A 21,563-nucleotide genomic window follows, 5' to 3' on the forward strand; every position below is an offset into this window, starting at 1 on the left:
CTCTCCGGGGAGAACTGCTGTGTGGCAGCCATCATCCATAGTTACAGTGCATGTCCTAGTCACCAGTGAGAAGGCAGCTGTGTTCTCTGTACTCTGTTTACTGAGGCAGAGAGATGTATTCTAAGTGTGTGCTAAACTTCAAAATATTTTGATTAAAATAATTGTAATAAAAATATCTACATACAACTGTCCACTGTCATGGCACCAAAACATCTTGGAATACTCAATATCTGGGCTTCCAAAGAGTTGAGTTGTTACGGTGAGACTTTGACTCTGTTTACTGAAGAGATTCTGAATTGCCTGTCAGTTTTTTCAAGAGTCGCGCGTATGATTTGTATGGGTCCCTCAATCACAGCAGGACACTGCACGCAGCATTACTGGCTGAGGGACATCCTTGTTGACCATCGGCAGTGAAGTGTAGTGGAGCAGCTAGGCCGTCTGGGGCTGGGAGGGTGGCAGTCGTGTTTCATGCTGTGTCAGCGCGTCATCCCATTGGACGGGTGGTTGTACCTAAATTGAGTGTTGTGACACTCTCCTGAGCCTCTGTTGTTTCCTCCCCAGGAGAAGTCCTTGTGTTCCTGGACAGCCACTGTGAAGTGAATGTGATGTGGCTGCAGCCCTTGCTGGCCGCCATCCGTGAGGACCGGCACACCGTGGTGTGCCCAGTGATTGACATCATCAGCGCCGACACGCTGGCCTACAGCTCGTCCCCTGTTGTCCGCGGAGGGTTCAACTGGGGGCTGCACTTCAAATGGGATCTTGTCCCCCTTTCTGAGCTAGGAGGAGCGGAGGGAGCCACTGCACCAATAAAGTAAGATCGCTTCTTTGTTTGAAAAATTCCTACCAGTGCTTCCTTAAAAGAGAACAAAATGATATTAAAGATAATTCCTCCTTCTTTGTAAGGAGCAAAAGTGTTGGACTTAATTTGTACGTTAAAAATTCTTGAGTACGTATTGAATTTTATGCAGTCTGCCAAGTCCTAAGGAAAGATTTATGAGTAAGACAGTATGTGTGCCCTCAAGGACTTAGAGCCTGTGAGAAGAGCAGACAGACCAGGCCACCATTGCAGAGGAAGCCCTGGGAGGGCCCTGTGTGGTGGTTGCTGTTTGGTATGTCAAACACTGCGGTGTATTTATAGTTCACTAACTTACCTTCAGTTCTTTGGTAGCCGGAGTGATGTTGTGAAAAACATTAATATGTAAGCCTTTTCTTTCATTAGGATTTTGAAGATGGATTCCTGCTAGTATAATTACTAAGTCATAGTATAGGAATTATTTTATGTTCTTATCTATGTTTCATCTTCTGTAATATAAAGCTGCTCTTCTTATTTTTGTTTTCTTTAAAAATTTCTTACGTAGATTGAATTCAAAGAGGTTTACCTGTATTTTAACTTTTTAAAGAATACATTTGTTCTTGATTTGCCAGAGTGTAATCAAAATTGGTACTTTCTCCAAACAATGCCAGGATCTCAGAATGTTCACGTTTCAGTTATTCCTCCCCCAATTTATTTGTTATTGTTATTATGTTGTTATCGTTATTTTATTGCTTATTTGTTGTTATATACAACAGTATTGTATATTGTTATATAATTTAAACCCCAGAAGCCATTTCTTACGTAGCAGTATTCACACAGGCTTGCCCAGGTATCTCCGCTTTATGTTACCCTGTTCTTTCTGCAGCTGTAGGCTCTATCCGGGATTGCTCCCATCCTGGCTGAAGAACACTCTTAGTCGTTCTTTTAGTTGGACATCCTAGTGATCAGTCCTCTGTTTTTCCGAAAATGTCCTTGTGTTTCACCATTGTTTTGAAGAACATGTTTACTCAGTATCCAGTTCTAGGTTGGCAGTAGCAGACATGTATGTTCTTTCAGCCTTTGAAGGCGTCATTCAAGAACCTTCTGGCATTCACCGTTTCAGACAGGAAGTCAGCGTTGTTAGTCTTACTTTGCTTCCCTTAAGATAATCTCTTTTTCATTGGCTGCTTACATTTTTTTTGGTCTTGTTTTTAAAAAGTGTCTTTTGGATATGTATAAACATGGTTACTTTTTTGAAGTAACTAATTTGCTGCCGAATTCTGCCTTGTCTTTTTCTTTGAATATACCGAGCAGTTAAAGTCTTTGCTTGATAATTCCATATTTGAAACCCCTTCATATCTGTTTCTGGTGTATGTTGTTTCTCTCATTTTGTTTTCATGTGATTTTATCTTCCCATTTGCCTGGTTATTTATTTGTTGCTTATTTATTTTTGCTTAGTGCCAGACATGATATATGAAAAATTATAGAAATACATTCATACCTGGGATGATGTTTTTTCCCTGCAGAGATAATTTTGCTTCTCTTGTGCAGGCAGCTTGGGCCACTAGAATCCACAATCCCCTCTATCCAGTTTTAGGAAGTGAGCGGACTGGAAGCTAGCTCGAGTCCCTGAGAGGACCAGTCTGTGGCTTTTCTCACTCCAGCACAGGGCTTCTCAGCCTTGGCACTACTGACATTTTGGGCCAGATAATTCTTTGTTGTAGGGGCCCTCTTCTGCATTTTAGGATAGGTAGCAGAATCCCAGACCTCAACCCAGATTCTAGGAGCACCCTGCCACACAAACACATCAAGATGTGGCAGCTAAAAATGCTCCCAACATGATGAAATGTCTGTTGGGGACACAGTCATCCCAGTTGAGAGCCACTGGTCTAACTTGTGTGAGTCCAACTCCCAATGTGTGATGTTTGTCAGGTCTCTCCTTGGTGGACCTTAGAGCCCAGTTTTGATCCCCAAGGCTCTGTGAGATTGTCAGAAGGAATGACCATATCAGGTGGCTTTCCATCAGAAATGGTTATAATAGGAAAAGAACTTTCGAGACTTAGAAAAGTAGCCTTCGTATGCCAGATACTAGCATATTATTAGCAATCTAGAAAATTCAGTTGTACGGCCTGGCTCATTCTCTGATACTGGATAAAATGATTCATAATCATTAATTCAATTTTTATTAGTTATGTTCCAAAATGACACTGAGTATTTTAAACAAAAGTAGTAGGTAAGATAACTGACTATAAGGAATGAGTACAGTAATTTTCCTTTTTCTAGGTCACCAACAATGGCTGGAGGTTTGTTTGCCATGAACAGACAGTATTTCCATGAACTTGGACAGTATGATAGTGGCATGGATATCTGGGGAGGAGAAAATTTGGAAATATCATTTCGGGTAATTTAATTTTTGCATGCTCAATTAATAACTGTGTAGTGGAATATGATTTTCATCCATGATCTCATATTTTCTTTATATTCTCCTTGATTATTTTTTTTTCGAGATAGGGTCTTTCTCTGCTGCCCAGGCTGGAGTGCAGTGGCGTGGTCATGGCTCACTGCAGCCTTGACCTCCTGGGCTCAAGCGATCCTCTTGCCTCAGCCTCCTGATTAGCTGGGACTACAGGCATGTGCCTGTAATTTTTCTATTTTTTGTAGAGATGGGGGTCTCACTATGTTGCCCAGGCTGGTGTCAAACTCTTGGGCTCAAGTGATCCTCCTGCCTCGGCCTCCCAGAGTGCTCCATGACTATCTTTATTGACAAATTGTCCTTAATGAATGCTACTTTGTCAGAATCTGTGATATGGATAATACCTGTTCGAAATGTCAAGAGTATACATGTTGATCCATTGGCTAGGAAAACAACAACAAAATGAAAAAGCATGTAAGAAGCCATGTATTTGTTGATATTTATTTTTTTGAGACAGGGTCTTGCTCCACTGCCCAGGTTGGAGTAGAGTGGCATGAATACAGTGGCTCACTGCAGCCTTGAACTCCTGGGCTCAAGCGATCCTCCCACCTCTCAGCCTCCTAAGCAGCTGGGAGTACAGGCGCATGCCGCCACACCTGGCTAATTTTCTACTTTTTGTAGAGATGCGAGTCTCACTATGTTGCCCAGGCTGGTCTTGAACTCCTGGACTCAAGCAATCCTCCTGCCTTGGCTTCCCAAGGTGTTAGGATTACAGGCGTGAGCCACTGTGCCTAGTCTGTTTTTATGGATTTAGAGGTACAAGTGCATAGTGTGTGGTGGTAAAGTCTGGCTTTTAGTGCACTCATCACCAGAGTAATGCACATTGTACCCAATAGGTAGTACTTCATCCCTCACTCCCCTCCCACCTTTTAGAGTCTCCAGTATGTTATTCCACTCTGTGTGTGTGTTTATATATATATTTTAATTATAAAAGTATTGTTGTAATGAATGGTTGGATATAAATTTAAAATGTCTTAATGTGCTAATTTAAAGGTTTGTTCTTTTTTTGTTGGTTTATTTTATTGATACTACCAGATACATATAGTCATATAGTCAGGGTGACCAGATTTCCCTGAGGCCTAAGACCATCTTAGTTCATACCTGTTCTCTTGGAAAAATAAATAGCTTCCCATTGTACTTTCAGAAACAGCTCAGTTTGGTGCTGCATTATACCATCACCCCATGTATAGCTTACCAAGTCCTTTATGTATACAGGCACCCCTGTCCCGAGGAAGAAATCCAGCTCGCATTATCTGTCTTCTCCAATTGCTAAGGTTTGAAAGGTGACAGCGTAGGTGGAGTCTGGCTCAGAGGACCATGGTGTAGACAGTCTTTGGGAAAGGCAGAAAGAGGGCGAGGGGAGAGCTGAGACTTCTCCTTCCAAGCAAATATGCCAGTATTTCTCCCAACCATCTCCTAGTCCAGTTAGCAGAATCCCTATCAGATAATACCATGATACTTGTTCATATGTCCTTCTGTATTTCTGCAAATGTATTGACTACAGTATTTTTAAAAAGCAAGTTTTGGCTGGGTCCATGGTGGCTCACGCCTATAATCCCAGCACTTTGGGAGGCCAAGGTGGGCTGATCCTGAGGTCAGGAGTTCAAGACCAGCCTGGCCGACATGGTGAAACCCCGTCTCTACTAAAAATACAAAAAAATTAGCTGGGCATGGTGGCGGGTGCCTGTAATCCTTGCTACTCGGGAGGCTGAGGCAGGAGAATCGCTTGAACCTGGGAGGCAGAGGTTGCAGTGAGCCAAGCGCCACTGCACTCTAGCTGGGGGGACAAGAGCGAGACTGTGTCTCACCAAAAAAAAAAAGAAAAAGAAAAAGCAGGTTTTCATTCTGTAAGTTTTAGAATGTTAGGGTTAAAGGCATAATAGATTTTATTATGCTTCTTATTTAATAGATTTTATTATTAAAAGTTCAGTCTCTTTTTAGATAAGGCAATCGAATCCCACAAAAACAAACTTAACTCCAGAGTAATTCAGATAGTCAAGGACAGAATTTAGACCAGAGCTAAGGTCTTTTGAATCTTAATCTGGAGTTATTCTATATATTTTATATTAAAAAATCTGTTTTCTAAAAAAGAGTATGCATTGTATAAGCAAGTACCTGTGAAACTGAAATGAGAGAACAGGTAATAAGCACTTCTTAAAAGAAAATAAATAAATAAATAAATAAATAAAAATAAGCACTTCTTGTTCTTAAGTGCCTAAGATCAAGTCTCTTGATGTGTTAAAGCAACAAAGTGGGGTAAGTGCAGTTTCAGACTTATGGTAGTAAATGCTGACTATAGCATTGTTTTAGCATTTAGTTCCTTGTAATGATAAAGACAGACAATTTCTAACAATGTGTACCTTCTCATTTCCTTCTATTTGAATATTTGTATCTAATAAGATAAATATCTTGCCAAGTTTCATAAACACCTATTGAATAAAGATTAATTTCATTGAAAATTCATACATTGGTTTCACAACAACGTGAGGCAACTGTTAACACCTGTTTTTGCTTCTGGCCAGATCTGGATGTGTGGCGGTAAGCTCTTCATCATCCCTTGCTCTAGGGTAGGACACATTTTCCGAAAAAGGCGACCATATGGATCTCCCGAAGGCCAGGACACCATGACACACAACTCTTTGCGGCTGGCACATGTCTGGTTGGATGAATACAAGGTGAAATGAAATTTCTTGTTTAGAAGGATGAATGATAGGCGGGCATGACTGGCCTAGTGATAGTTTTAGTTGCTTACTTTTCACTCTGGCATATTTCTCTTGGTTAACCTTCACCTTAGGGCCAGCTCTTTCTAGTTTCCCCCCACCCCCTTCACCTAGTACTTCACTTCTTTCTGGTTCTAATCTGACTCTTTTAATTTTGTTAAGTGTCTACTCCATAAGAAGTAATGCAGCTAATGTTGGAAGAAATTCCATCTTCAGTTTCTTTATTCCGTCTGGTCTCTCTATTGTGACGCCTGCAAAAGTTGGCTTTCTTTTTTTTTTTTTTTTGAGACAGGGTCTTGCTTTGTCACCCAGGCAGGAGTGCAGTGGTGTGATCATGGCTCACTGCAGCCTCAGTCTCCTGGGCTCAAGTGATCCTACTGCTTCAGCCTCCCAAGTAGCTGGGACTATAGGCATGTGCTACCATGCCTGGATAATTTTTTTTTAAAAGTGTTTTTTTTTTTTTTTTAGAGATGGGATCTCACTATGTTGCCCAGGCTGGTCTTGGGCTCAAACGATCCTCCTGCCTTGGCCTCCCAAAGTGCTGGGACTACGTGTGTGAGCCACTGTGCCAGGCCTGGCCTTTTCTTTTACTCATTGGACTTCGTGGTGACCCAATCCCATTTCTTCCCCTGTTAGAGGGCACATTTAGAATTACTTCCCACTTTCTCTTCTGCCTTAGGTCACTTTATATATTTCTTTGTAATGACTTATTGAAGTATAATCCAAAAATTGATTTCGGAATATTTTATCACTGCAAAAAGAAGTCCATAGCCTTTGATCATCTCCCCAAAGTCTCCCTCTCTACCTCAGCCCTAGACAGCCAATAAGCAACCATTAATCTACTCCTTGTCTCTACTTAATTTGCCTTTTCTGGATATTTCCTACAAATGGAATCATAAACTATGTGGTCTTTTCTGTCTGGCTTCTTCAGTTGAGCATGGTGTTTTCAGGTTCATCCGTGCCATTCCATGTATGGGTCTGCATTCCTTTTTATTACCAAATAATATTCCATTGTATGAACAGACCACATTTTACTTTATCCACCAGCTGATCAACATTTAGGTTGTTTCCACTTTTTTTTTTTTTTTTTGAGAGAGTTTCACTCTTGTTGCCCAGGCTGAAGTGCAATGGCGCAATCTCGGCTCACTGCAACCTCCACCTCCTGGGTTCAAGTGATTCTCCTGCCTCAGCCTCAGCCTCCCGAGTAGCTGGGATTACAGGTGTGTGCCACCATGCCTGGCTAATTTTGTTTTTCTCAGTAGAGACGGGGTTTCACCATTTTGGTCAGGGTGGTCTCGAACTCGTGACCTCAGATGATCTGCCAGCCTTGGCCTCCCGAAGTGCTGGGATTACAGACGTGAGCCACCACGCCTGGTTGCTGCTGTATTTGTGTATAGTTATTTTTTAAACATTTGTTGTGCATCTCCTGTATGCCAGGCTCTGTGTTAGGTTTTGGGGGGATAAAAGATGAATAAGGGAGTGCACAGTAATTTTTCACGCCGTGAGGGAAATGTCAACAGAGACATGTAGCTTGTGCTGGAATGACAGGGACACAGTGGTGCACTGTGTTTGGGGGCAGTAGGGACTCCACAGTGCTTCTCCTACAGCACTGTTTATCTCCCCTCTCCCTCCTTGACCAGACTTTGAGGTCTAATTCCATGCTCATCTCTGAATTATCACTGGCTACCATAGTTCTCAACACATGGTCCCACTCCTAGCCACTCTTTGAGGAGGTCTGCCAGTTTAAAGTCATTTTCATAGTCAGGTTAATACAGTATTTGCCTCTTTGACCGTGTTGACATTGCACTGAGTGTGTAAAATCAGGGGAGTAACGTGGCTGGTGCCTTAGCATAAATCGAGGCATCAGCACCCAGTTATACTGTAGTCACTGCATTCTTCACCAGCACTCACTCAGAAGACAAAGGCCAGTTGCATTTCCAAATATCATTGATATAATAATAATTTTAGTAAATCTCAATGTGCCTTTTTAGTATCCTGTGTGAGTATGCGTGCTCACACAAAAAGCACTTCTGCTGCGTACTGAAGTACGGTGCTTGGTTCAAGGAAAAACACTTGTGCAGTTGTTTGAGTTATGGGCGGAGCTAGCTGCTGCTCTCCAGGAACACTCTTTTTATATGTTAAGAATGACTGACTCACAAACCATAGTTACTCATATTTGGGTAAAACGAACTAAATAATGAAAATGAAAACAACTGACAGTATTTGTTGCAAAGGACAAAATTCAAGCCCTCAAGTGAAAATTAGAATTTTGAAAAACTTACATTTACCGCCAGGAGCTTGACAGCTTCCTAGTACTTAAAAATTTTACTTGGCCGGGTGCGGTGGCGCATGCCTGTAATCCCAGCACTTTGCGAGGCCGAGGCAGGAGGATCACCTGAGGTCGGGAGTTTGAGAACAGCCTGACCAACATGGAGAAACCCCGTCTCTACTAAAAATACAAAATTAGCCGGGTGTGGTGGCGCGTGCCTGTAGTCCCAGCTACTCAGGAGGCTGAGGCAGGAGAATCGCTTGAACCTGGGAGGTGGAGGTTGTGGTGTGCCGAGATTGTGCCATTGTACTCCAGCCTGGGCAACAAGAGTGAAACTCCATCTCAAAAAAAATTTACTGAGGAGATCAGTGGTTTTATATATAATTTTTTGATATTGTATAGTGAAATTTTTCAGTATTTGGTAGAACAGTACAATCCAGTGGACTAGTATTTTCCAAATGACTAATCCACACTGTTACAAAAACGGGTGGAAGATCCATTCAGAGAGCAAGACAGACCAGGAGATTTTATTTAACTTTATTTATCTTTGTTTTTTGAATCAGAGTCTTACTCTGTCGCCCAGGCTGTAGTGCAGTGGCACAATCTCAATTCACTGCAACCTCCACCTCCCAGGTTCAAGTGATTCTGCAGCCTCGGCCCCCGAGGAGCATGCGCCACCACACCCAACTAATTTTTGTATTTTTTCGTAGAGACAGGGTTTCACCATGTTTGGCCAGGCGGGTCTCAAACTCCTGACCTTAAGTGATCCGCCTGCCTTGGCCTCCCAAAGTGCTGGGATTACAAGTGTGAGCCACTGCGCCTGGCCGATAGACCAGTACATTTTAATGCAACAGTGTAAAAATCTTAATATGATTTCATATTCCACATCGTAACTAAACTTCGAAAGTTATTGAATTTTGGAGTAGTATTAACCCCATAATTATATATAGGTTGTAATTTAAAAATACATATATTTAACCAAAACAACACACTGCAACAGGCTAAATGCAGATGTGAGAATTTAGCTGACTTGTTTTAAGCCAGCCAGCCAGCAAAAAGGTTTGCAAAAATATAAAGCAGTGTCACTGTTCTCACTACATTTTGTGTTTGTAATGAGTATTTAATTATTTTAAGGAATTAGTAATTTGTAGGTTTCTCTGTTTTAATTTCTGTGTGATAAATATGAACAGACACAGCCCACACACGCAGACCCTCCTGGGAGTTTTCCGTAATTTTTAAGAACATCGATTACTGAGACTCACGAGTTTGAGACCCACTGATCTCATATATACGCCTGTTTCATTGATTCTCAGATACAGTTTAAGGTACATGTTATTATCATTGTTAGTAATGGACTTAATCGTGTAAAAAATCTCTATATAATTGTATCATCATTTTTAACAAAAAATTCGATTTTCTTATTTTTACTTTTTTTAAATTCAGGAGCAGTATTTTTCCTTAAGACCTGACCTGAAGACGAAAAGCTATGGCAATATCAGTGAGCGTGTGGAACTGAGAAAGAAGTTGGGCTGTAAATCATTTAAATGGTATTTGGATAATGTATACCCAGAGATGCAGATATCTGGGTCCCACGCCAAACCCCAGCAACCCATTTTTGTCAATAGAGGGCCAAAACGACCCAAAGTCCTTCAACGTGGAAGGGTAAGAAAGCTGTTTTTTCCAAGTGGCTTATGAAAAGCGTTTGATAGAAAAGTTTTGAGGTGTCCATAAGCTATGACAGGTGACACTGTGGACTTAACAGAGTCTAATGACAGACTTCAGCTTGCCTTTCATTATATTCTCTTTATGGGAACTTCTCTACGCAAGTGTAGGACCTCAAGTGTAGATCCTTGCCTTGCCGGCATAGCTGCCTTCTGTGAGGGTAAGTTATGTGACACCTTCCAAGAGCGCAGAGGCATATGGGAATACACCCCGGACAGAGGCCATGGAAGTATCAACTTCGTGTGTCAGAGGCCAGGCCAACAAGTGGAGAAATGGGGCAGTGATCTGCTATTTGCTCTTAGCTCTGGGAAGCAAATCACAGAGCAGAGGTGGTAGTGAGGGTCAGAGTGGGGGCATGGATTTCATGCCTGGTGTTCCCAGAAGTCATCTGAGCTCAGCAGAAAGCACATTGATCAACCACATTTCCTTAGCTGTCTTTGTGTCTGAAACTCATTACAGTTATATAGTCACAGTTAAATTGTAGGGGTCCGGCCATAAAATCATCCCCTTCTCCTGAGTCATCTCTTAGAGTTGGCTTCTAAAAGCTAAGGGCAGGTACTGTCTGTGTTGCCCAGTGTCCCTTCTTTTATGAAGAAGGCACTTCTCCCAGAGCAGTGTCAACTCTCCCTCAGTGGCTAGGAGGAAGCCTAGAGCTTTCCCCCTTCCTCTTCTCTCTATCCTATAATAAGACAAAAAAACAAAAAAAAACCCAGTATCAAGATGTTTAGTATTAGGTGTTTTTCTCTAAGAGACAGCAGTGTGTGCCCATGTAGTTGATCCCTTACCATTATTATTTCTTGCTGTTTGTCTCACCCTCGCAGTTCTGTGATAGTTGTCACCGGTGTATCTCCAGTGTAGCATGCATATTGCATTTCATTGTGTACTTTTTTATACATGTTGTTCTTATATCCCTGACTTCATTTGAAGATTCTTTAGGGCAGGGATGACATTTTAATTTCTTTCATCTGCTGTAGATTAGTAAACATGTATATGTAGCTAGAATTCCTAGCTGACACTGTCTGCATGTTAAAATTGCTAATAACTTTTGGAGTTATAACTTTTGTCTATCTTGATGCTCCTGTGTTCTGAGGCTAGAACTTAGGAATTAAAAATGCATAGATTTTTATGAGCCTTGGAATTTGTACCTCCGGAATAACCTTTTGCATTCTGCCTGGAAGCACCTCCAGGCTTGGGAGGCGTCTCTGGGATTGCTTCCCACCTTCTGAGCTGTCGAGTGCCTTCTCTTACAGCTCTATCACCTCCAGACCAACAGATGCCTGGTGGCCCAGGGCCGCCCAAGTCAGAAGGGAGGCCTCGTGGTGCTTAAGGCCTGTGACTACAGTGACCCAAATCAGGTGAGTGACGCCTCGGGGCTCACAGCCAGTGTCCGCAAGGCGGCTTCCAGTGTAGGGAAGCTGCTGGCAGTCACTCCTGAGGACATCAGTGTCTACTGTTCTGGCTTTTCTTAACCCATTTCTGTGTAGTGTTGCGTTTTTGGAACGCTAAGCTTATGGGGGTTATCTATATCCTAGTGCTCAAGGGCATCACCAGGGTCTGATTTTTCACCGAAAAAAATTGCAACCTCCAGCATAAATGGGTTAAAAGGAAGAGAGTGGCCTCAGTCAGCTACTTTCGTCTCCTTTGTATGTTTTTCCTACCTCTGCTCGTCGTCATAGAGCATTTTAGTTGTTTACACCATTATTTGTACTTTCTAATATTATGCGGAATAAATTGTGACTTACGAGCCATAGGAATTTGTTAGAAATGGCCAAGGGAAGCACTACAGAATTTCAGTTCATTCCATTCACATAATTTCATTTCAGCTTATGTACGTCTCCTAAATAATATTAAAATGGGCCTAAAAATCAGCAAATAACTTCAGTTTAGAACAGTAATTTCAAACTCGTTTATGTCTGATAAAATAGCATAATGTAACAGCAGTCTAATCTCATAAATTGTAGTGTCTCATTTCTATTTTAGTGGTGGGTTGGTGTCACTCAGAAATGAAAAAAAAAAAAGCCACTTGGGCGTTTTGGTAAATAATGTATACTGTGAAATTTCATCAAACGTTCCACCAGAAGAGTTCATGCCCACTGTCTCAGGTGATACATGTGTTGAAAATGTAGTTTAAAAGGGATTTCTGGGGCCCAGTGCAGAGGCTCATGCCTGTAATCCCAGCACTTTGGGAGGATGAGGTGGGTGGATCACAAGGTCAGGAGTTCAAGACCAGCCTGACCAACATGGTGAAACCCCATCTCTACTAAAAATACAAAAAAAATTAGCTGGGTGTGGTGGTGCGTGCCTGTAATCCCAGCTACTCAGGAGGCTGAGGCAGGGGAATTGGTTCAACCTGGGAGGCAGAGGTTGCAGTAAGCAAAGATTGTACCACTGCACTCCAGCCTGGTGACAGAGTGAGACTCTGTCTCAAAAAAAAAAGAAGGGATTTCTGTGCATGTTCTGGGTGGAAGAGGTGGCAGTGTTGTGGAAGTATTAAAATTGCGGTGACGCAATTTCAGTGGTGTAGGGCACAGTGAGATGAGAGCTGAAATTTGTTCCAGAAAATATAAGTTGGGGTGATGGAGTTATCCTATTCTAAGGCTAACTTAGTTATGCTTATTGCTTAGTTATGCTTATATGCATAGTTGTGCTAATTCTGTAGCCACTAGTCACATTTCAAGTGTACAATAGCTGCATGTGGCCAGTAGCTCCCTTATTGGCCACACAGGCTATGAGACAATAGCAGTGTTGCAGAAAATTCTCTCACAGCTCCCTATGACTCTGATCGAGGGGCTTCACATTAGTGAACACTGCACACATCCATTTGGGTTCTATGAGTTGAAGCAATGAGTAAATAGAACAGAAGAGAATAGATTCCTTTTGAGCATAGTGATGGCGCATGTTGGAGAGTGAGTTGTTCACTGCACTTGCCATGTCACCCAGTTGTGTTCCTGAAGATAATCTGTGATTCAGCCTGTGCACTTCCTGACTGCCCCACCGATGAGGAATCGAGGAAAATGGCAGCCGTGTGCCCTTCTGTCTCCAGAGGGTCAGCCAGAGGCTGTCGGGCTCCTCTGTCACCTACACAGTCCAGGAATTAAGAGAGTTATGTAACTGTTAAACCCTAAAATTGGAAAAGAGTTAATTCAGTCAAATTCAATGAACAAAATTCAGCCACTGCTTAGGTTTCTTCCCAGAATAGCACCTCACTTTCTCCTGCCTTAGCTATCTGAAGTGGAATGAACCAAGTTGAAATCTGCTTCCCTGTAAGTCTAGCGCATTGGTCTGTTTCTGCTTTGAGACCTTACAGAATCAATATGTGGAAGAATATGCAAAGTGTTGTTCAGTCTTAAAATTCGTTATCTAAATTATTTTATTTTTCTTCTCTAGATCTGGATCTATAATGAAGAGCATGAATTGGTTTTAAATAGTCTCCTTTGTCTAGATATGTCAGAGACTCGCTCATCAGACCCGCCACGGCTCATGAAATGCCACGGGTCAGGAGGATCCCAGCAGTGGACCTTTGGGGTGAGGAGTGCTCGGTGATGTTGGGAGAATGCGCAGAGGCCCACAGGGTTGAGCGAGGGGCTGTGGCAGATGAACGCATTTTCTACCTTGGGGATGGTCTTCTCAGTCTGCAGCACAGTGGTCCCCCCAGAAACCACAGGAGTACAGGCCCTGTATATACTGTAGTTTTTTCTAGATCAGTTAGGCACGGTAAGAGGTTCACAACAAGAACTCAAATGAAACGGAACAGTTAGAACAGCATACTGTGGTTGCGCAGTGGCTCCCGCCTGTAATCCCAGCACTGAGAAGGCGGAGGTGGGCGGATCGCCGTAGCCCAACAGCCTGTTTGTTTTCTCTATAAAAACAAATCAATATACTATAATACAAATTGTGATTGCGGTCAGAAAATATCTTATTGTACTGTGCTGCAGATAACAAACAGCAGAAAACTAACCTTTGGCTAAGAGGGGACTATTGTATCCCTTAATCTGAATTCTTAAGTGCTCCATCTCTCCTCTGGATTTCCATGTTTTGCCAGTAATTGGCAGTACTTTTTTCTTGCTCCTTTTTTTCAGAAAAACAATCGGCTATACCAGGTGTCGGTTGGACAGTGCCTGAGAGCAGTGGATCCCCTGGGTCAGAAGGGCTCTGTCGCCATGGCGATCTGCGATGGCTCCTCTTCACAGCAGTGGCATTTGGAAGGTTAAGGTGGATGCTGTGGCGGGAATGTTGCTTCATCAGGCGTTGCCTCCGGTGTGGAGTTTGGGGCTTTAGGAAAGCCTGGGTTGGGTGGAGCAGAGCCATCTTGGAGAGGATGACAGTTCCCTGTCCTCCCGGAGATGCCTGGGTGTGTTAGCAGAGGTGACACGTGTCTGACAGAGACGGGAGCTCTGAGTGTCCACGGGTGAAGAAGTGAGTATGTTTCACCCGGACATTAAGGTGATTTTTGAGCTGCTGTTAAGGAATTTCTTGCTTACAGAGGCAAACCACAGTATCATTTTAACTCTAGAATTGGGCTTGTACAGAAGGATAAAACCCAGGAAAATGGATATTTCTATTCAGATTTATTTATGCCTCTTTTTAATCCCCTTTAATGATGCAGTGGTTTTTATCTGATCAGGAACTTGTCATGATTTCCTTTCTTAGACTTCATAGGAGATAGTGCTTTAAAAAAAAAAAACCTATTATTTGTTTAGTATGTTGTAAGTAGATCATTTTAAAAAACTGAATCTATATTATGTTTAACTTCAGAAGGCATCATTTATAAGACAGTATGCATCATTTATAAGACAGTATGGCAGTTAACTATTATAAAATTATTTTGATGAATTATGATACAATCTACATAATAAAGAATCCTTTTGATTATTTGGGATATTTTGTCTTGTATTGGGGCCTCTGGTCTGAGGTGTGTTGCATGCTCTTGGCTTCAGGTGATGACCCAGTAGGCTCGGTACAGTCCTCTGCCTCTCAAGACGCATCCCAGTTTCTTAGCTTGAGCTGTGTGACCTTAGATACTGGACATCAAAGTTGCCTGTGCAGCACCCAGGGAGAGCTGCTCAACCGGCAGTTGGATATAGAGGTCAGACTCTTGGAAGATGTAGCTCAATTAGAGAGAATACATTTGGGAATCACCTGCATATACTAAAAATTCTGAAATATAAAGTGAATTTTCCTCCCAAACCACATCTTAAGAGGAGAGATGGTCTCATATCGCAGGGGATGCACTCAGATATTTTATCTGAACCACAAAACAGTTTAAGCGCCACATCCTAAATATTTTATCTGTCATTTGACTTCAAAGGCCAGGATGGTACATATGGAAAACAAGAGCAGCAAGATGGTAGATTGAAATCCAACAGTGTCAATAATCACATTAAGTGTAATGAATGTAAATGCCACAGTTAAAAGGCAGATTAGATAAAAATGCAAGATCCAACTATGTGCTGCCTGTAAGAAACTCACTTTATGAATACATTAAAAATAGAAGGATGGGAAGATATATGAAAGATATCTGAATAGATAGACAAAGTAGATTTCAGCACAGAGAATATTACTACAGATGATATAGAGGGTCATTTCATGAATAAAAGGTTCAACTTATCAAGAAGAAATAATCCCAAAGTTCTGTTAAAACTGCAAGAAGTACACCCATCCACAATTCTCTCAATAATTGATAGAACAAGTAGACAGAAAAACAACCATCTTGGCCTAATTGACACTACCCAGCAACACAATACTTGGAACATTTACCAAGATAGACCATATTCTGGGATATTGAGCAAGGTGTGATATATGTATAGAAATTCAAGTCATGCAAAGTAGAATAGAAATCAATAACAGACACTTGGAAAAAAATCTCCAAATATTATAAAAAACTAGCACACTTCCCAATACCTTATGGGTCAGAGAAAAAAATCAAAAGGCTATTTTGAACTGACCAAAAATGAAAATACAACAGTGTGTGGCATGCGGCTAAAGCAGTACTTGGAAGTTTTATAGCATTAAGCAGCTATATTAGAAAAGGATACAAGTCCCAATGACTTTAGCTTCCATCTTAACAGAAAAAGAGCAAGTTAGACAAAGAGGCAGAAATGAAATAGTAAATACCAGAACAGAAATGAATGAAACAAAACAGAGAAAATAAAGCTAAAAGCTGATTTGAGAGATCAATAAAATTGATAAACCTCTAGCCAAAAAAAAAAAAGAAAAAAAAACACCCTGAAATTACCAACATCAGGAATGAGTTGCAAGCGCACTAGAGTCTACAGATACTAAAAAGCATGCTGAACAGCAGGAGCTCTGATTCACTGCTGGTGGGAGTGCAAAGTGGTACAGCCACTCCGCCAAGTTTCTTCCTAAACGTACTCTTAACCTGTGATCCAGCAGTTGTGCTCCTTGGTGTTTACCCAAAGGAGCTGAAAACCACACGAAGCCTGCACATGGATTTTACAGCAGCTTTATTCATGACTGTCAAAACCTGGAAGCAAGATATCCTTCAGTACGGGAATGTTTTATAGCAGCTTTATTCATGATTGCTGAAACCTGGAAGCAAGCAAGATGTCCTTTAGTACAGGAATGTTTTATAGCGGCTTCATTCAGGACTGCCGAAACCCGGAAGCAAGATGTCCTTTAGTGCATGAATGGATGAACTATAGTACATTCAGACGATGGAACATTCAGTGCTGAGAAGAATTAAGCCATAAGCCTTGAAAAGTCATGGAGGGATGTTGTTAAGAATATATTACTCAGTGAAAGAAGCCAATCTGAAAAAGCTACATATTGTACGATTCCAATTATATGGCATTCTGGAAAAGGCAAAGACAAAAAGATCACTGCTTGCTAGGGGTTATGGGAGAGTGTGATGGTTGATTTTATGTCAATTTGACTGAGCTAAAGAATGCCCAGGTAGCTGTAAGACATGATTTCTGCAAGTGTCTGTGAGGGTGGTTCCAGAAGAGATTAGTGTTTCAATCAGCAGACTCAGGAAAGAAGATCCTCTCTCACGAATGTGGGTGGGCACCACTCAATCCATTGGGAGACCAAATAGAACAAAAAGGTGAAGGAAGGGTGACTTGCTCTCTCCTTGGAGCTAGATGTCAGCGTTCTGGCTCTCAGGCCTTTGGACTCAGACCAGGACCTGCATCATTGGCTCCCCTGGGCCTCAGGCCTTCAGCCTTGGGCTGGAACAACATCACTGCCTTTCCTGGGCTTCCAGCTTGCAGGCAGTAAATCATAGAGCATCTCAGTCCCTCATAATCTCTTTCTGTATTTCTATACATCCTATTGGTTCTGTTTTTCTGGAGAACCCAGCTAACACAGGGAGGGAGGGATGAGCAGGTAGAGCACAGACGATTTTTATATCCTACATGAATATAGAAAAATTTCCTTACAAAAATTAGCAAATCAAATCCAGCAACATATAAAAAGGGTGATACATTATGAACAATTTGGTTTTTGCCCAGGAATGCAAAGATGGTTTAACATTAGAGATTCGATTACGATAATTTACAGTGTTTGTTAGTAATACAGGGGGAAAGGCATATGCAACCTTGCAGGAAAAAAATGTAGAAAAAAAATTGACAGAATTCAACACCCACTTATGATAAAAACTCAGCAAACTAGGAATGGAAAGAAAATTCCTCAACTTCATAAAGTGCATCTATGGAGATACTATAGCTAGCCTCATACAATGTGAAAGATGATAGGCAACAAGGCAAAGATACCTGTTCTTACCTCTCCTAGCCAGCGCAATACAGCAAGAAAAAGAAAGCCATGTACATTAGGAAGGAAGAAGTAAGTGTATTTATTTGCAACCTATGATCAAGTAATGCAGAAAATCATAGGACGTCTTCAAAACTACTATTTATCAGGACCACAGAAAAATCAATATAAAAATGAATTCTTCATATTGGCAACAAACAGCTCAAAACTGAAGTTCATGGTATTGTGATTGCAGTTTACAATAGCATCCAAAATATAAGAATTTAGGGTACATATGACAAAATATGTGTAAGAGTTGTATGATGAAAAGCAGAAAACATTGCTGAGAAAAATTAGGATTAAATAGAGAATTATACTACATTCCTGATTGGAAGGCTCAGTGTTAATAAGATGTTAATTCTCCACAATTTGATCTATGGATTTAATGCTACTTTTAATCAAAATCCCAGTACGCTTTTTGTGGAAACTGATATATTTAATTTTAAAATTGATATGGAAATGCATAGGACTAAGAGTGGCCAAAATAATTTGAAAGAAAGTTGGAGGATTTACACTAATTCGACTTACTATGCTGTGGACTTACGGATAATGAATTGATTGGTGGAAGAGAAATAGACCCACACATATATGGCCAATTGATTTGCAGCAAAGGAGCCAATACAATGCAGTGGGGAGGGGAAAATTATTATAACACATGGTGCTGCAAGAATCTGATATCCCTACGGACAAATTACCTGTGACACCCCCTGCCACCACCTTATACCACAAATAAACATTATTTTAAGAGCTAAACATAAAAACTAAAATTATAAAGCTTTTAGAAGAAAATGTAGGAGAATATCTTCATGACTTTAGGGTAGGCAAAGATTCCCTAAGCACTCATTAAAGAGCCAGCCATTGGCCAGGCCTGGTGGATCATGCCTGCAATCCCAGCACTTTGGGAGGCCAAGGCAGGAGGATCGCTTGAAGCCAGAAGTTTCCAGACCAGCCTGGACAACATAGTGAGAACCCGTCTCTATTTGAAAAAGATAAAGGCCAGGCACAGGTGGCTCATGCCTGTAATCCCAACACTTTGGGAGGCCAATGTGGGAGGATTGCTTGAGCTCAGGAGTTAAAGAGACCAGCCTGGGCAACATAGTGAGATCCTGTCTTTAATAAAACTTTTTTTTTTTTTAAAAAGAACTAGCCATAAAATATTAACAAATTGAACTTCAGAATTAAACTTCTGCTTATCAAGACACCATTGAGAAAATGAAAAAAGCCACAACTGTATTCAAGGGTTTGTGTTTAAAATTCAATACTAAAAAGACAACCCAATTTTCAAAATGGACAAAATATTTGGATATGTCACCAAAGTATAAATAGCTCAGTATATGAAAAGGTGTTCAGTATCATGGTCATCAAAGAAATGCAAATTAAACCAACATTCAGATGCCACTTTACATCCATTAAAATGGCTGAAATAAAACAGACCGACATGGGGGCTTCTCAGGAAATTGCAGGAAAGGTTGCAACACAGCTTTCAGATTTTGCCTAGTCAACATCATCCACATAAAATTTAAGCAACTAGAGAGGCAAACCCAAAACCCATGGACGGTATTTTCAAAGTAGGTAGGTGGCAAGGTAGCTGCAAATTCTCTAAAGCAGGTAGGAGGAGCTGGATGCCTGAGACCTGTGTGGCAGAAATCCAGGCAAGCTCCAGGCAGACGGTGTGTTGAGGAGCGGAGGACATGGAAAGGCAATGGTGGCCGCAGGAAACTGGGGGGTCAGAGCCGCAAACACTGTGGGGGCGTCTGCCTCTCCAGCACTAGGCAGCGGCAGGGGTCCCTGGGGGAGGGAGGGCTTAGGGGATGAAGACTTCTCCTAGTTCCTTTGAACTGATGAAACTGCCAGGGAGTGGAATCAAAATTGAGCAAGCCAGGGATAATAGAGAAACAGTAGTAAGTGAATAAGAATAAAGAAAAAGGACACAGCTTGGAGAAGTAGAGGGAAGTGAAGCCAGGCATTGGCAGAAGGAGTGACCATAGCTTTAGCAGTGCAGGAAAACAGAAGAGGGAGCTCTGCGAGGCTGGGAAAGCCGTCTGAGCCAGGCTGCCCGTGTGGGAAAGCCGTCTGGGCCACACTCCCCCGTGTGGGAAAGCCGTCTGGGCCACGCTCCCCTGCGTGGGAAAGCCGTCTAAGCCAGGCTGCCCCACGTGGGAAAGCCGTCTGGGCCATGCTCCCCCGTGTGGGAAAGCCGTCTGGGCCACGCTCCTCCATGTTCAGAAACTCAGTTCCCTCCAGATGAGCAACAGAAGACGATCAAGGCCAAGTCCCATACAAAGTATAAGAAGAAAGAGAGAGCTAAATGGCATTTGTATAATGAAAGCACTCCAGAAGGAGGTGCTCACAGAACCGACCCAAACTGTAACATACTGATTCAAAAATGAGCTTAAGGTATGAGGAGAGTGACATGAGAGGACCAAATACAGCAAATCTGAAAACTCAGAATGTGGTGGCAGAACTCAAGAAGTGTGAGAAATTAAGAATAGATAAGGAGGAACACGGGGGCAACGACAGACATAGTAAGGCCTTTAAAAAAGTAGAATTTGACAAGAAGGAAACATTTTAAACAAAAAACACAAGTTCTGCTTCTGGCCAAGAAGGAGTAACAGGATCTGGGCTTGTCCTCCTGGAGTAAAAAACTAGAGACTAGAAAGAAAAACATGCAGAACCTCTTCAGCCAGTGGCTCCCAGGGAGTGGCGGGACAGTAATGCCCCAGAAACGGTGAGCCCAAGACTCTGCCCACCTAGGACAGTTTCCTGACTTTGGCATAGGGAGGGGAACTTAAAAAGAGGCCCATCATCCTGCAGGTCGAGATGGACGCCAGAGTCCAGGGAGGCTAAGGTGGCTGGAATTCGCATCGGAGGATGAAGGAGAGGAAGGAGCTAAACAGAGAGAAGGGCCAGAACCTGCCCAGGGGCGCCTGGAGTCTGGCCGTGTTGCAGTCGGCCCGTGGAAACTTACTGCCGAGGCTGGGAGGCTCTAAACTGAACAGCTCCCAAAGATCAGGTGGGGCTGGAAATCATTGAAGCTGCCACCAGCCAAGTAACAGGCCCCACTGAGTATTCGGGGCGCCCAGGGTATTCCCCGAAGGGCCATGCCTTTGGAGTGGGGCTGGACTCGGCCAAGGGTAAAGACGCTGTCAGACTCATCGGAAAAGTGCTTCAAGAACAAGCTTCAAAAGGTAGAAACCAGCCGGGCGTGGTGGCTCACGCCTGGATTCCCAGCACTTTGGGAGGCCGAGGCAGGCAGATCGCCTCGAGAGCAGCCTGGCCAACATGGGGAAAACCTGTCTCTACTAAAAATAAAAAAAATTAGCCGGGCGTGGTAGCACACGCCTGTAATCCCAGCTACTCGGGAGGCTGAGGTGGGAGAATCGCTTGAACCCAGGAGGCGGAGGTTGCAGTGAGCCGAGATCGTGCCATTGCACTCCAGCCTGGGCAACAAGAGTGAAACTCCGTCTCAAAAATATATATAACCGTCACCGGGAGAAAAAGGTGATTTAAACAGGCCTAGAGAGTTCGATCGGGAGCGGGGAGCAGATCCCAGAGAGCCCTGGGCAGCCCCACCGCCGCCGTGGCCTAGTTGCCATCACACCCCGGGAGGAGCCCAGGCACCGTCACCCCCGCCGTTTGGGGAACAAATGGTTCAGGGTAAGGAACAGATAGGGTTTCATCAACAGGAATGTCACCAAGGAAGATGTCTGTTCATCAGACTGCCGTGAAGGAGAACCCCGGGGAGGACCCTGGCGGCGGAGGAGCTGGGGAGGCCGCGGAGTCTGATGTTGAAGGAGAAAAGGGTGAGGCGGCAGCAAA

General features: G+C 42.6%; 1 protein-coding gene across 4 annotated transcripts in view; it reads left to right on the forward strand.

Moving 5' to 3' along the window:
• Nucleotides 1-14,849, forward strand: part of GALNT11 (polypeptide N-acetylgalactosaminyltransferase 11) — a 97,153-nt gene extending 82,304 nt beyond the window's left edge. For 2 of the 4 annotated variants that reach the window (XM_004046525.5, XM_019031708.4), the window contains 7 exons: nt 562-811; nt 3,077-3,194; nt 5,789-5,941; nt 9,699-9,917; nt 11,228-11,332; nt 13,365-13,502; nt 14,057-14,849. In XM_004046525.5, coding sequence (XP_004046573.2) covers nt 562-811; nt 3,077-3,194; nt 5,789-5,941; nt 9,699-9,917; nt 11,228-11,332; nt 13,365-13,502; nt 14,057-14,188 — 1,115 coding nt within the window. In that variant the 3' untranslated portion in view covers nt 14,189-14,849. The remainder of the gene's footprint in view (nt 1-561; nt 812-3,076; nt 3,195-5,788; nt 5,942-9,698; nt 9,918-11,227; nt 11,333-13,364; nt 13,503-14,056) is intronic. The other 2 variants (XM_063708870.1, XM_063708871.1) reach the window with 1 other exon arrangement.
• Nucleotides 14,850-21,563: the final 6,714 nt, after the last annotated feature.

Source organism: Gorilla gorilla, chromosome 6, assembly GCF_029281585.2.
Source record: "Gorilla gorilla gorilla isolate KB3781 chromosome 6, NHGRI_mGorGor1-v2.1_pri, whole genome shotgun sequence".
In the NCBI taxonomy this organism is placed as follows: Eukaryota; Metazoa; Chordata; class Mammalia; order Primates; family Hominidae; genus Gorilla; species Gorilla gorilla.